The sequence below is a fragment of the Camelus ferus genome, chromosome 5 (genome assembly GCF_009834535.1).
Source record: "Camelus ferus isolate YT-003-E chromosome 5, BCGSAC_Cfer_1.0, whole genome shotgun sequence".
NCBI classification, from domain to species: domain Eukaryota; kingdom Metazoa; phylum Chordata; class Mammalia; order Artiodactyla; family Camelidae; genus Camelus; species Camelus ferus.
In genome coordinates this window covers 39,927,964-39,943,006 of record NC_045700.1, presented here as the reverse complement: position 1 = coordinate 39,943,006, position 15,043 = coordinate 39,927,964, and the positions used below count along the sequence as shown (strand labels likewise).

At 38.0% G+C, this 15,043-nt stretch overlaps 1 protein-coding gene across 4 annotated transcripts in view; it reads left to right on the top strand.

Annotated features, from left to right (window-relative positions):
* GRB14 (growth factor receptor bound protein 14) overlaps positions 1 to 15,043 on the top strand; it is a 105,084-nt gene that overhangs the window by 40,988 nt on the left and 49,053 nt on the right. Inside the window, exon 1 of one of the 4 annotated variants that reach the window (XM_006182590.3) lies at positions 7,397 to 7,609. The exons of the other annotated variants lie outside the window; for them this stretch is intronic. Coding sequence (XP_006182652.1) covers positions 7,547 to 7,609 — 63 coding nt within the window. The 5' untranslated portion in view covers positions 7,397 to 7,546. Of the gene's footprint in view, positions 1 to 7,396; positions 7,610 to 15,043 lie in introns of those variants that run through there. 4 annotated transcript variants of the gene reach the window in all.

The window sequence follows — 15,043 nt, the reverse complement described above, 5'->3', positions numbered from 1 at the left end:
TTAAATCTCTTAAACTCTACCTGCTGATGTTTCTTCTCCTTTTATTGTCTTTATATTTCTTCCTGTGCTTTTAATTTTCTGCTTTGTGTGTGAAAGATAAGATTTTGCTTCATTAATGATTTTATAATCTTGATTTAATGTATGATCTTAAATTTTATCTGTTCTTTGGCCATACTTTTCTTGCAAGTAATTCTCATCTGCCATTTGTTTTTCCTATGCCTTTTCTTCCCATTCATAGTATGTTTGTACAGATTCGATGGTTGCTCTGTTTTATTATTCGTCTTCAAAGCAGTAGTTTTTCTTGGAACATATTTATGGAAGGTTCGTGAAGAAGACAGTCATAGTTCAAGTAGTAAGTTAAAAAGACTCGTCCTTTTTTGTGTTCGAATTTTTTTCAGTCTTTAATTCTTCTAAGCTAAGGGAAATGGGAAGTTGTGAAATTTTTCTTAATATAATGACTTCCCACTGCTGCAGAGGTAGGGTGTTCCTGCAAAGATGGATTTCTGACAGCCTTTGGCTTCTGTTAGTTTTTAAGGGTTTTCATGCTATGTTCATGAGAGTATTGATAAGAAATTGGATCATATTCTGATGCCAGTCTAATTCTCAATCCTTGCAGGTCAACAGTAATTTCTCTCTCAGAAAGTGTTAGGAATTTTATCTTTTCTCTTTGAAGTTGCCACATTTCCCAATAAATGTCTAGCATGACTCCTTTTTCATTCAATTACTTAGCCACCTGTGGGCACTTTTAGTTTATAATTTGGAACTTAGCTCAGAGGACTTCTGCCTTTTCTTTCTTATTTCTCGTACTTCTTTTTCTTACTCTTTCTGTAACTCAGAGTCTATGTGTGTTGATCTCTCTAGACTTCCTCCATGTTTTTTTCTTTTTAATTTCTTTGACTTTTCCCTTCACGTTATGGGAGACACTTTCTCAATCTTATCTTCTATACCATTTATTAGTTTTTAGCTTTGTTTATAATAATGTTTGGAAGTTCTGGGTTTCCTCAGCCTCTGCATTCCTCTTCTCTTAAGTGTTTACATGGTATTTAAAGTGAGTCTATATTTTGTCTAGATATACTCTAAACCTAAGTTCTCTGGATCTGCCTTCACCATCATTTCTCTTATACACAAATTCTGGCCGTAATTTCTTGTACTCTTATCAATCTAATCCCAGTGACTTTCCAGCTTCTAGAAATTCTTTTAATTTATGGTCTACTGAAGGTACCTTTCTTATATCCAAGCACAGTTTAAAAAAAAAAAGAAAGATTTCTTCTTTCTTAGCAAAGAAATTATCTGTTCATTTCCTTCTCTGATTCATTCTTCTTGTCATTTTAAGGTTTGGGGGACATGAAGAAAGTTAGCTGCTTGTTTTCTGTCTACTTTCTCCATCTAAACTATTTTTCTTCAGAGAATCTTGAAGTATATGAAACTTGAAGAGTATAGATAAGACATTTATCTTTTTATAGCCTCTACTTTTGTTAATTATAATTTATGTTGCAGGCTCATATACAGGGATAAATATAATTTAATTTAATTAAATTTATATTTCTTAATGAATTTGGCCACTTGATCCTGTATTTCTACCTCCTTGTCATGTTTGAAATCTTGACTTCGTTCTAGTCTGGTAATTTCCATTTCTCTCTAGGACTCATTTAGGACTCATTTCCCTCTTTCTGTTTTTGTTCCTTCTAGTCATCATTCCACAGTTTGTCTTCTGTGAGGTGAAATTCACATCTTATCAGAAATCATTGCCCTTGAGCACTCGAGTCAGACTCCTCAGTGTGGCACAGAATGACCATCCTTGTCTGGCCCATGTTTTTCCAGATCCATCTTTGTATATGTTTCCAATACCTGGAATTACCCTCATTCTTGAATCTTTTGTCCACTTGGGGAACTTGTCTGCTGTCTCATGGTGAAATTAAGCTCTTTCTGTTTCATGGTTCGAGCACTTTATTTATACCCAGTTAAAGAACTTAACACATTGTTATAATTATTTTTAAGTGTCCATCTGCTCTCCTGTCAACAGTACAATACATTATGTCTCCCTGGTAGGCAGACGTAATGCTCCTAGAAAGCTATGTCAGCTGGAGAATTCATAGGCACTTTTTAAATACCTAAATGAACTGTGGATTGGTAATATTTATCACTAAAGCTTATGTCATTACTTTCTTTCAAAGAAGCAGCTCACTCGGTAATATTTTTAAAAGAAGAAACTTTCAGAGTTGAAATCACTAAGAAATCCTAGGCCTTCTTGATGGAAGAAGAGAGCTGTCAGAGTGGAGGGGGAAGGAGGATGGGGCAGGATCAGACCAGGCCCATCAAGTGTCACAACCAAGGCCACGTCATACACCTGGGGGAGCAAAGGGTCTGAGAGTAAGATGAGCTGACAGAACTTGAGGGACTGGGTTTTTGCCTAAAGATCTAGACTGTTTATTGCTATTAAGTGCTATAACCCACTATTTTAAGATTTTTCTGAGACCAGTGTTCTTAGGACAACACTTATATTTAGTGTCAATACTCCTGACCGCTAGCAGAACTATGCCAGATAGATAAAGAATATCCAAGTGATCCTGTGAAGACTGTGTGATTTTGTTCAGAATAAATCATAAGGCTTGCAACAATTGTTAAGACGAGAAAGGAGGCTTGTCCGCTATGTAACCAGAGTGATTAGTCTTTCCACATTGACTGTAAGTGAACATAAGGCCTACTGTGTACAGAGAGCACCCTGCTAGGTATTCTAGGAGCCACAGAGCAAAAGAGCAAAAGGTAAGAGCAAAAACCTAAGGATTATATTTTTGTTAGGCAATAAACTGGGCCTCTGAAAGGATTTATTAGTTATCAAAGCAATGTATTAGTATGGACAGAGAAAGACATGAGAAATGGAAAAATTTAAGTCCTAAGAAAAGTACAAAATAAGGAATGATATAATTTAAATGGAGGAATGACTTCTTGGAGGGATGAAGTTTAATCCTGAGTCTTTGAGGGAGAGAATGAGTCTGGAAGAGCAATAAGCTACCCCAAATGGGTATCCATTAGCACAGTATGCAGGGGGAAGACCGAGGGGCGAAGCAGCTGTATTTTGTGTAAGGGAGGAGACTGGTCAATGGGTTGGCTAAAGAAGTATTTGTAGGACTTTGTATCAGGAAACATTCTTTTTTTTTTAATGATAAGAACCAATGATTTTATTGAGGGAGATAAGTTACTTGAATGTTAACCGGCCGAAGGCAAAGGGAAGAAACATTAGAAGTCAGGTGCATTGGTAGAGGAGAGAGCACGCTAACAGCTCTGCCCGACAAGCATTCGGGATCCAGGGTTTCAGGAAGCATCCTTAAGCATTTTTCCCCAGGTGTAAAGCCACTTCTGTAGACAGAGGGATAGTTAAAGAGCAGTTAGTCATGTCCCTACTTTCAAGAAACCTACATTCTAAATGATAAAAGTTGCTTGCCCATAGGAAACGGTAGCGGAAGCTTGACTAAACTGGTACATGACAAAGGGTAAAGGGGCAGTCTGGAAAAGATGGATGTGGTTTGAAACTGTAAAATGGGAACAAATAACGCCTACTTTACAGGGTTGTTAGAAAATGAAACACCATATGTACAGTGCCTAACACTTAAGATGTATTCTTTGTTTGTTGTCTCTTCCTCTTTCTCTACCTCTCAATTCTAAGGTGACTTGTGCGAAAAAAAAAAGAAAAAAAAAAAAGAAGAGAGATGCTTGAAAGATGTATGATCAATGAAACTTTCAGAGGAGATGTGATTGGTCTTGGGCATTGAAACATTTGTGGATTTTAGTGAGTGAACATTATGAGCAAAGAGGTGGAAACTGAACGTGCTTTGGGGAGCTCCAAGAAGCTTTGGTTGATGTTGAGTGGGAGAAGAGTCTGAAGGGCAGGCTTGGAACCCAGAGGTTGGCTGGCGCTCGTGTGGCCCGGATCCCTCCTTGTGCACCCCTCCTTGTGCACCGCTTCGACTGAGTGTTGACATATGCCACGTGTTAGCTGCTCTGGCACACAGGGATCAGGAATTTTCAACTTTGAAGTCCCCTAGTGAATAGCAGAGAAGTTAACACATATTAAGGCCCCCAATACATAATTATTACGTGAGTTAGTAAAACAAATACTTCAGTACATCAGAAACAAGGGCAGTGTGAAGATGACACTGCATGCTAATACTTCATCAAATTTTACAGTACAGTGTGGGAGAGACTACTGTGGAGTAGAATAAGGGAGTGTCTGGGAGAGGACTAGATGTGGCTTTCACCTTGGCTGATCGACTTATATACTTTGTGAACTGGGGTGAGTTTTTGCAACATGCACTTATATCTGAGACCATTGTCAACTGTCTGCTCTTGTGGCCTTAGTTTCCTTATCTGTTGAATACCTGTTGTTTACCTTATAGGAGTCATGAGGATTTAGTGAGAACTAGCTCAGTGCCTGGCTAATTATTATTAATTATCATCTTAATATTTATTATTATATAGTATTTTTTTGTTATTCTTTTTTGTTGTTGTTACTCTTAATTCACATCGAAATCTTGATAGGCATATTTTGAGTGACAAAATCTGCTCTTGTTCTATCAAACTATAAAGCAAAAACTCAAAATCATATACAGTGCTATTCCATAATAGTTCATTGTTGACCCTGCTGTATTAAGTTTGAAACCCTGCTATATCAAAATTTAATTTGGAAACAATGATCTGTGACTCACTGTAAGAGGATTGCAGCTTAGGCCCAGTCCTCTGCAGGAGCAGTTCAAGGAGTCTTTTTCGGCACCTGCTTTGGGCTGTTTCAGGCCCTGCACAAAATTGATATCCTTGACCATCATAGCAATCCCAGAATTGTTGGCCATAGCTTTTTAACCCCATGCAACGGCAGCTGAAGAAATTAAGGCTCAGGTGACAGGGTTAGTGAGTATGCAAGTCATTTATAATAATGATTAAAGAAAGTGTGTCTACAGTAACTAGGAAGAAAGATAAAGCACAGTCACCAGGAACATTTGTAAAGGGTGGCTGAAAAATGAGACTCTGCCTGTGTTATTAAGTGCAAATGTCATCTCATTAGTCTTTCAGCCTGTTGACTATGGAAAGTGTATGTGAGGTTTTCTTCAAAGACCTTTTTAGCAAAATAGAGTCACAAAATGGCACACTTTGCTTTTCACGGTTTTCACTGAAAATTTATAAACATTAATTTTCAAGAGTTCGAAAGAGATGACCCATTAGACTCTAGCAGATTGTTGTCTGTCAGATGTTTTTCACCGGCAGGTGTGTTGCACTGTAATGAATATAGAGCCTGGACATTGTTTTGACGTGAATGATTCATTTTAGTGTCTAAAAAGCTCCTATAGAATGATGTAAAACAGCAGCTCTGCCTCCCCACTCGCCTGGACTTCAAAACTTGCAGTCAGCTTTGAGAACCTCACAATGTATCTCCATTAGTTACCAAGTTCTGTGTATTCTTTTCTCCTAATCACTTGCAAAGCAAATGTTGTTTCCTCCTTGAAGCCTGCCGTGATCTCACCTCTGATGTGGAATTTCTTCTACCCTGGTGCACCTCTGGTACTTGGAATTTAATCACGATTAGATTAAGCCCACTACTGAGTGAGATTTTTTTAATTTAAAAATGAATATCTCTGTTCTGCTATGAGGTAGTGACTGTATCTAATTCAATAGCATGTTCCTATACTTAACATACTGCCTGGCACATAGTGGGTACTTTGCCTCATGATTTAGTGAATGAATTTCTTTGATTATGGTGGAACCCTTTTGGGGACAAGAGATAACGCTTCTTTGTAATATTCAAAGACTAAATTGAGTAAAGAAGAAAGAAAAAGCCAAAAATTGTAGATAGTAATCTTGAAATTTTGTAGTTACTGTGGGCTTTGTTAATGTGTGCCTGCCAAAACAGTGACTCAAGGTTAAACCGGAATCTTCCACTTCACAAATGTTAACTCTTCTCCCAGTATAAGTAGACTTTTGTTGCTAGTTTTATTTCAAAAGACCATGAGAAACCTGATAGGATAAGGACCAAATGCATGCCCTCAAACTAGGTCAGTCTGTGACTTTTTTATGAACTGAATCTCCACCATCCCCCAGCTACCATCGTGAGGGACCTATGTAGGTTTTGAAATTCGGAGTAGGGAATCCTAGAGTTTGTAGTGTCTCTTTTTCTTTTGAGGAATATGAGATCACCGTGCATATAAAGCACACCCGAGTGAACCCTGCCTCGTAGCTGTCTAGATAGTGAAATGGAAAGTTTGTGTCTGAGTTGCTGAGAATCTTCCATTTTGCTTTGTTACTACAATCACCACGTTGTGATCGAGAAGTGCCAGATGCACTGGGTCACGCCTTGTGTCCTGACTGAAGAGCACTGAGAGGGTGTCAGTCAGGAGGGGTTTTATAATTATAAAAACTCGAATCAGTTTTGATATTACAATACTTTTTGTCATTTTGAGTGTTTCTTTTACTCTTTATTTAGACCTTTTTGAAAATTTTCTCGTTAACTAGAAATGTTTTTATTTTATTTTGTTTTGTTTTTTATTTTTTTTTAATGGTGGAACTGGAGGATGAATCCAGAGCTCTACTGCTAAGCTATATCCCTCTCCCTCCCCAGAAACGTTTTTAGTTGTGACCCTTCTCCAACCCTCAAAAATATGAGAATACAATTTTTTAGTTATTGTAAGAAAAAAGGCAAAATGGCTGTTAAATTTTTGAGAATGCTTTGAGCATGATTATTCTTTAAATGCCTTGAATTGAATGAAATATGCTCAATTACACAGATGAGTGCTTTTTAAAAACATAAGCATTTGCAATTCACATATTGTAGTTTAATGCCATCTTTATATTTAACATTATTATTTAGATTGATTGTTAAGGTAATATTTAGCAGGAATACTTAAGTGTGTAACTTCAAGGGTAGCTGAAAGGTCCATGATACAAAAATTTTAACTGTTTAGGAGATGAAATGCATAAATGTCTATTCAAAGCCTTTTATTATAACTTGTAAATTAACATTTTTGGACCAATTCTAACTTTAGGATTATATTTTTGGGGCCTCATATAATATGTTTCAATCGACCCATTTATCAATTTTATGAGTAGCATAAGTAAATTTAGTGCATCTGCATATTTATACACTTTAAATAGACCAATGTAAACAGTTTCTTATCTGCCATATGTTGAAATGTTTTAGTAAAGACATAACTGCCTAGTCAACAAAGAATGGCATTGAATTGCACTGTTTTGGAAAGAAAAGTTAAGTGAACTAGGTGCCTGTTAATCTGGTTCTTTAAATATCATAAACAAAAGTATCAGAATGTGTTTCCAAGGGCAAAGGCGGAGTTTTCTGGTCTTTGATTGGTCGCTGCCTTGTCCTGTCCCACAGCCATCCTTAATTGGCTTTGAGTAGATTGGAATCACATAAGCAGAGTGACATTTATTACTTTCCTAGTTGTTTCTTTGCACTGAGCCCCGAGATTCCCAAGGAGTAACTGTAAAAGATCTCTTTCATTTCGTTCATGATCTACAAGAGGGGATCATTCTGAGAAGAGCAGGCATGAGTTTGAGTGCAAGAAGGGTCACTCTGCCTGCGATAACGCCAATAGTTCTACAGAAAAGGGTATGTGGCTTCTTTTACTTTTTTCCTTTTCTTTTTCTTGCTTTCTTTTTTTCCTGTTACTGTGTTTATTAATGTGTTGGAAACTTTCATTACATACCCTGAGAGAGACAATAATTCATTAAAGCTCTAGGTGATTGCAAGATAGATTATGGAAATTAGACTGAGGGGAAAAAAGCTGGGCAAGAACATCTCTGTAGTAAAAAAGCTCCATGTGAGAGCAGTTTGGTCTCGATTTCAGGGCATGTGATTTAGAGTCTGTATTGAGGCTTTTTCTTTTCTTTTTTTTTTTTTTTTCCTTTTTACTGTAACTTCAGGCCCCTTTGCCTTCAGTTCAGTAGGCAATCTGCTAGCTGTTATGTTTTATATTTGTTTACTAAAGAGCAGTTTCTTTGTTTCACTGTAATTCATAATACCTCCATCTTCATTGTTGAACGGACAATATAATTGTTTTACTGTGAAAACATATGGCACCAGTTTATTATCCTCTGGTTTTCTACCCATTTCTACTGAGTTTCTGCCAGCTTGCTTATGAGAAACTTTCCATTAAATTCCCTTGCGAGAAGGCTTTTCTGTTAATTATTAATGCAGTCAGTCCTGTGTGTGAAAATATTTTGTTTTTTGTAAAGTTTATTTCTGTGTCTTACTTGCAGCAGCCTATTTTATACAGTAACAAATACACCATGTAATGTAGCATTTCAGTAAAACTGAATATACTAAACTTCTCTTGAAAATACACCAAATAAGAGCAGGGTATTGAAATCCTTAAAGAATCAAACCTGTTGTGTAGAAAGAGAAAGCACCAAAGCACATTTTGGCACAGTGCTTTTCCAGTGGTTTTGGTGACACTAGAAACGGTAATATTTATTTCCACACCCAACTTTTAATCGTTAACTACTAGTGTATTTCATTAAGTCAAAGGTCATGGTTTAATTTATTTGAAAATAACAAATCTTACAGTTAGACTGTTTTTGTTTAAGAAGTGTCTCTTTTTGTTGTTTCTAATTTTTAGGTTTTTAGTATATTTTCCTATCCAATTGACTGTTTATTCACCAGGAACATTTTACTTGGCAGTGAAATAGTATATGATAATTTTGCCAACATTTGTTCTTTATCGCTCTTGATGCCTTTCTCTCATCTTTAGCAAATTTATTTAAAAATATTTTGCTTTGAGCTTGAATCTTTATTTTGATTTAGACTTAGCAGTGCATTAATAATGACCATATAGAGTCCCTGACTCTTTGGGAATGTGAAAAGATACATTAGCATATATCAAATCTATGTTCTTAGGTTTGAACCCTTCTTTACCCATTATGTTGTAGTTCGGATTAATGAAAATGCTTTCAGCATTTTTTGTTTCTTTTGCACGACATGTTGGTGTGGTGGAAAGCATACCACCAGCGGATTCTCCATTTCCTAGCTGTGTGACCTTGGCCAAGTCACTTAAACTCTTAGAGTCATTACTTCCTCGCCTGCAATGTAATAGTTAAGAGATTTTCACTAAATACTCTTTTTCAATCTTATTTGTGTCTACAGTTCTGTGAATCAGATAGTGTATTTCATATTTTCATAATGACAGTAAAATATTTAAATAGTTTCTTATTTTCTTAGAGTATAAAACATTTGAAAAAGATGCTATCATTTTCAAGGACTTGGAGCCATTATTAGTCTAGGGGAAGTTGGTCTGAGTAAAACTTGGCTAGAAAATAACATGCAGCACTGATTGGTAAGAAGCAAAACAAAATTACTCTGGAAAGCTGTGATTATAATTGATGTTAGGCTGAGCTGCCAATGGACACATCATTGTGATTTCTCTTGGTCTTTTATATTAAACTTCTAGTCAGGTTTCTATTACAATAATTCCATAAGTCAAAATTCCGTAAGCCCAAGTCCATGTTATTCCTTTCCAGTGAGTACACATATTAAATGTTCATATAATTTAGCACATCATTTGCTGAAAGTACTCATGCTATTTCTTTCTCCCGACATTTTAACCCCCAAAGGAGCCACTGTGTATAAGATTGTTCTGAAAATCTTAGCATCTCTTATTTAAGGAACTGAGTATTTTTCTGGCTAAAAAATACCCCTCTGCTCACACCATGCCTTTTTTTTCCAAGATAGGAAATTATTCCACACTTGTAATTAACTTGTCATTTTCTATATGCACCATAATTTAAGATGATACAAATTATTACAAGCATTTCTCAGAGTAATTTGGGGGCAGCTTTTCGTTTTCCCAGGAAGGCAGGTGCTTTTTCCATAGGTTTGGCATAAAGTTTGCTCATCCTGAATGAGTGGCTCTTGCAAAATAGTTTGCCAGCTGGAATCCTAATTGTTTAAAAGGCGGAGGGCATTTCTGAAAACGCCTAATAGCGCTGGGAGTAATTTTCTTATCAGCTGGTGTATCTTATCTAAGTGAGCATAAGATTCTCCTGAAATTGGTTTGGAACTTGAACTCTAAACATGGCCTTTAACATAGTATGAGTCTTCTTTGTAGCAGATCAAATATACTTTGATCTTTGAGGACCAGGGTATTTTGGCAGACTATCAAGTAAATTTGAAAGAAATTTTTGACTTTCTCTAATTCTTTTAGGGTCTGATTTCCTTGAACTAGTTAATCAAGGTTCTAGTGAAAAAAGTTTCATCATACCTCTCAGAAATGATCACATCCTCAGCAAATGTTCTGAATGAATCCTTTACCTCATAGCATTTTTCTCAGATAACTACTAGGTTATACCTTTTTTTTTTCCAAATGAGAAGACTGAGTCTCTTGGGTATTGAGTGACTTATGCAAGGTCACCCAGAAGGTCAATGGCAAGCTAGAAATAGAATCTAGGTCTTGTGACTTCCAGGGTGTTTCTCATATTAGATATGTGTTACCTCCTGAAATTAATATGTTAATGAAATTGCCTTATGGTGTATAATTGCCATTCATCTTCTAGTCTGGAATTATCTTAGGCAAATCCTTTCATCTTCCTCTGTACCTCCACCAAGCCCCATATACTCTAGTGTCAAAAACGTTTTATTCAGAAAGCAGTTGTAAGCAGCAAAGTGAGTGAGTATGTGTGTGTGTGTGTGTGTGTGTGTGTGTGTGTGAGAGAGAGAGAGAGAGAGGGAAAGCGAGAGAGAAAGAGAGAGAGAGAGAGAGAGAGGGAGAGATGGAAAGACTGTTCTACCCAGTGCTCTAATTGGGTTCATTACATCAAGAGACTATTTTAAGGTCTTAGAGAGTTAACAAAAGGCTCAAGCATTGTAAGGTTCACACTAAGTGCAGTATAAAATTCACATTCTTTTAATAGAAGGGCTGCAAGGTCAGCAGACCAGATGTCCATATTCTGATTCTATGGGTAGGAAAATTTCTATCTCTATTGGATTAAAATTGTTTTGCAAATTATGTTTACAAGCATTTCTACATTCTTTATCCATACTACAATTAAGAGAGATTTTCATAAGCACACAAAATCCTGAATTGTCTTCCTCAATCAGAGAAAAAAGGGATAATTTTTAGAATATGTTTTTCTTAAGATTCAAAGCCTTTTGAAAATCCAAAATTCTTGAGTATAATGTGGAGCAATGCCATTTTTGAAAAGATCCCATGCCCTCATTTATACGAGAGAGAGTTCAGGTTATATTCATTTCCTTCCTCGTACAATTAGAATTATTGCTGTGAATTTCTAAAAACAATCTTGTAAAGAATGAAAGAATACAGATCATCACATCATTATTTTTACCTGGAAACTGTTAAATACACACAAGATTAGTGCAAGCTCACGTAGAGGTCACTGTGCTTCAGGGCCCGGATGCAGGGCGGCGTCCCAGCTTTGTATGAAGTCTCCGTTTTTCTCCCGGTGCTCTGAACAGGGTTTTATATTTGTCCCTCTGCACTTCTGCCCCCAGTCTTGTGCTCCGTGGCCTGCAGACGACCCCAGGATCCTGCCTGCTTTCCCAAAGGCTAATGTCTGTGTCCCAGCTCAGACTGTGGTACCATCCTGGAGCCTTCTAAGACTCTCATCTCGTCCATTTTAATGGTGTCTTGATTCAGGTATCAGTGGATGCACCCTTGTTACTCATTTCTCAGTTCAGTCACTGCTGCCGTGTGACATAATTTTCTCATTACGTTTTATGGCATTTAAGTCTTATTAGCTACCCTTAGGTGTGTATCTTTTGCTTTCTGGCTTTTCAAATTTGACTTTTAGTTTCCCCTGTGTATCCTTGTGTATTTTTTATGTGTCCTGAACTGTTTGGTTTTCCAAATTTGCTGTTTTTTTGTCCTAAAACTAGATTTTACATTTTGAAGGGAACAGCTCTTTAAATAAAGTGCTTTGTCAGTTACAGGCTGAATTTAATCTCCTGTACCCAGAAAACTCAAATGACAGCATATTAAACAGGGGAGAGATTTATTTTTCTTTCACTTTACGAGAAGAATCAGTCCAAAGCTAACGTAGCCGTCCGGCAATGTCCTTGGGCAACCAAGCCCCTTGCTTTCTATTATATCTTCCTTAGTGTGGGTCCCTTTTCCTTTTATGGAAAGATAATGCAAATCTCCAGTCATCCTACTCACGTTCCTGGCACACAGAATGGGAAGAAGCAAGGACATCCCAGCTGATTCTGTCAGATGTTAACGTGCCACAGGGGAGTCACCAGGAGCTTCTACTCACATCTTACTGGCCAGGGTGTGTCACGTGGTCAGCTCTGGGTATAGGGAAGCCAGGAAATAGATGTAGGCCTTGAGCTTCACACTTACCAGAATCAGGACTCATTAGGGATGGAGATGGGGAGGATGGATCTTGGTGAGCAAGTAGCCATCTCCACCACAAGTGCCTCCAACATACCAGGCATTCAGAAAATGCTTGTCCCTTGGATTTTTATTATTGTCATGCCAGATACAAAATATGGTTATGCTTTTTGAACAGCTGTATTCTATTATGTGATTGGAGATAGTAGAACATGTAGTAAGAGCAGGTTTCCTGAGTAGGGGAGGACAGTGGAGATCGCAGATGGTGACCTGAGTTTAGACGGCTGGCTTGCTTGGAAGGTGGTTGTGAGATGGTAGTGAGTATCGTCATTGCTGTTTACCTGGAGCTCTCATTCTTGCTAAACCTTGATCTTTTTTCTGTCCTTTTATTTTTCAGGCAGGGTAACCAAGTTGCATATTCATCCAGGAAGAGTGCTACACAGATGAATTTTGCTGGAAGTGAGATTTTAGGAAGTGTGTTGGAGTGGAGATTGTGTGTGTTTTAGAGCCAGGAAGCCCTGAATTTGAGCTCAGCTCTGTCACTGATCTGTGGTGTGACTTTAGGTGTCTTCTTTTAAACCTTTCTGAGAATCAGTTTCTCAGTCTTGGGGATAGTGACGCTTCCTCACAGAATAGTTGTGAAGATTAAATAGCACAAACATTTAGAAGTACTTGACACATAGTAGAAACTCAACAAATGTGAATTCCTTTTTTCCCCCTCATCTGTGGAATGGCTTGTTTTGCTAGTTTCATAAACAGTTTAAAATCTCCCTATGACTATGATTTCAAATTTTGCAGGGGGCCCTATCTTATTAAGGTAGTTACCCAAAAATTTTCTTGTAGCAAATGAATCAAACAAAAAGTAGTTATCCTTGATACAGTGCAGTTAGGGGAAGAAAGACTATGCCTTTCAAATTCTGTTTCCCTCTGCTAACTTTCAGTTTTGAATTTAAAAAAATAATCGAAGTATTATATGCTGGTAAATATCTTTTACAAATCTGGGAGTGTAGATTTAAATATAGTAAGAGAGGTGGTTAGAGGACTTCTTTCACTGTCCTAGGGAGTATCAGGCAGGGACTTCTGGCTTATGTATTTGAAAGAGGTGCAATTGTGCTTAGTGTTAATACATTGTTTTGATAGACAAAGATGACATCACTGGAGTGTGAGCTATATGATGGTAGGGGCTGTGTCATTTTTGGTTGCCACTGGACTCAAGTGTCCAGCATAGGGGAGGTACAGAGTTGGTATATAATTACTATTTGTTGAATAAACACAATTTTGGAAAAAGCAAAATTGGGTGCTTTTTTTTTTTATATTGACCTGTCAGTGGCGTTTGCTTCTCTGCATTTGTCTCTCTGTGGCATTCATTTCCTTTTTCCCGGGTTCCAGACCCTGTGGTGAGAAGCTGTGCACTCAGGGCCCACCTCAGCTGGTCCACGCTGCCATTGCATGACCTCTGTCACCCCCAGCTTGCTGCTATGGGCAGTTTGGAGCACTCCCTGCCTGGTGCACACAGCAGTAAAAATAAAAACAGCCGTACTGCACTCAGCACTGATTGTACATTCTCTTTAATCCTCATAAGAACACTGCAAGGTTGGTGGACAACACAGCTTGGAGAAGTTAAATATCTTACCCAGAGCATAGTGCTAATGAGTGACAAGGCAGGACTGAGCTCCAGGTGGGCCCTTAGCATGGGGGGCTGCCTGTCAGAATTGGTGGGCACCCGCATGCTGCAGAGCTGGGCTCCACTGCGCAGCTGCCACGCCCTGGCCTCACCTCTGTGTAGTCTGCTCCTCGGACAAATCCCACCTTTACTACCCGTCCATCTTTTGCCCTCCTGGTAATTTTTCCTTTGTTGTGCACCAAATCTTGCCTCAAAGATACAGTGATTAAGCCACATGTCAAAGTTCCTTAGAGCTCAGTAGGAATCTCTTGGGACTTACTCATTCTGCTTTCAAAAATTTATAGTAGTCATGAACATGAATTGAGTGCTGTCAGTTTGCCAGCATTTTGCCCATTTTACAGGGTGAGGAATCCAAGACTCATCGTTGATAAGCTGGTGGTCTAGGGTCTGATCACAGAGCAGATTCTGGAGTCCACCATCGCCACAAGCACCTGGACTGGAACACATTTCCGTGAGAATGAGGGCCATGCCTCATGTTAGTTTGCAAACCACAATGTCTGGTCCACGTTTGGCAATGAAGGCAGATTAAAAATAGCTGGGCTGATTAACAGTCTAAGACTCTTGCTCGGGGGCGGTCTTAGGGCAGGCTCTCCTGGCCGTGCCCCAGCACCCTAAGCCAAATCCAGAAAATAGAATCTCTTTTAGGCAGAAAAAAAGAAGTAAGACTTTTGGTAATTTCTGATATTAAACCCTCTGAAAGGATAAAGATTTTCTACCCCTGTAGGATATTAAAAATGCTTCCTCTTAAGACAGTTCCAAAAGAGGAATTCAAAAACCATTTTGGCAAGAACAGCATTGTCCTAAATTGCCTATAGCCTCCTAATAGGAAGGACCTGCATATTTGGACATAGACATTCAGTTGGGTTTGTGAAAATATCAGGAATATTATTTTATAGTTTCACAAGTCTAAAATTAGCTTGGGTAGTTCTACCAAGATTTGAAGAAAAATTTTGACATCATTCTAAATGCCAGGGAGGACCTCCAGCTTGAGTTCCAGGAAAGGTTCTTGCTGAAGTGA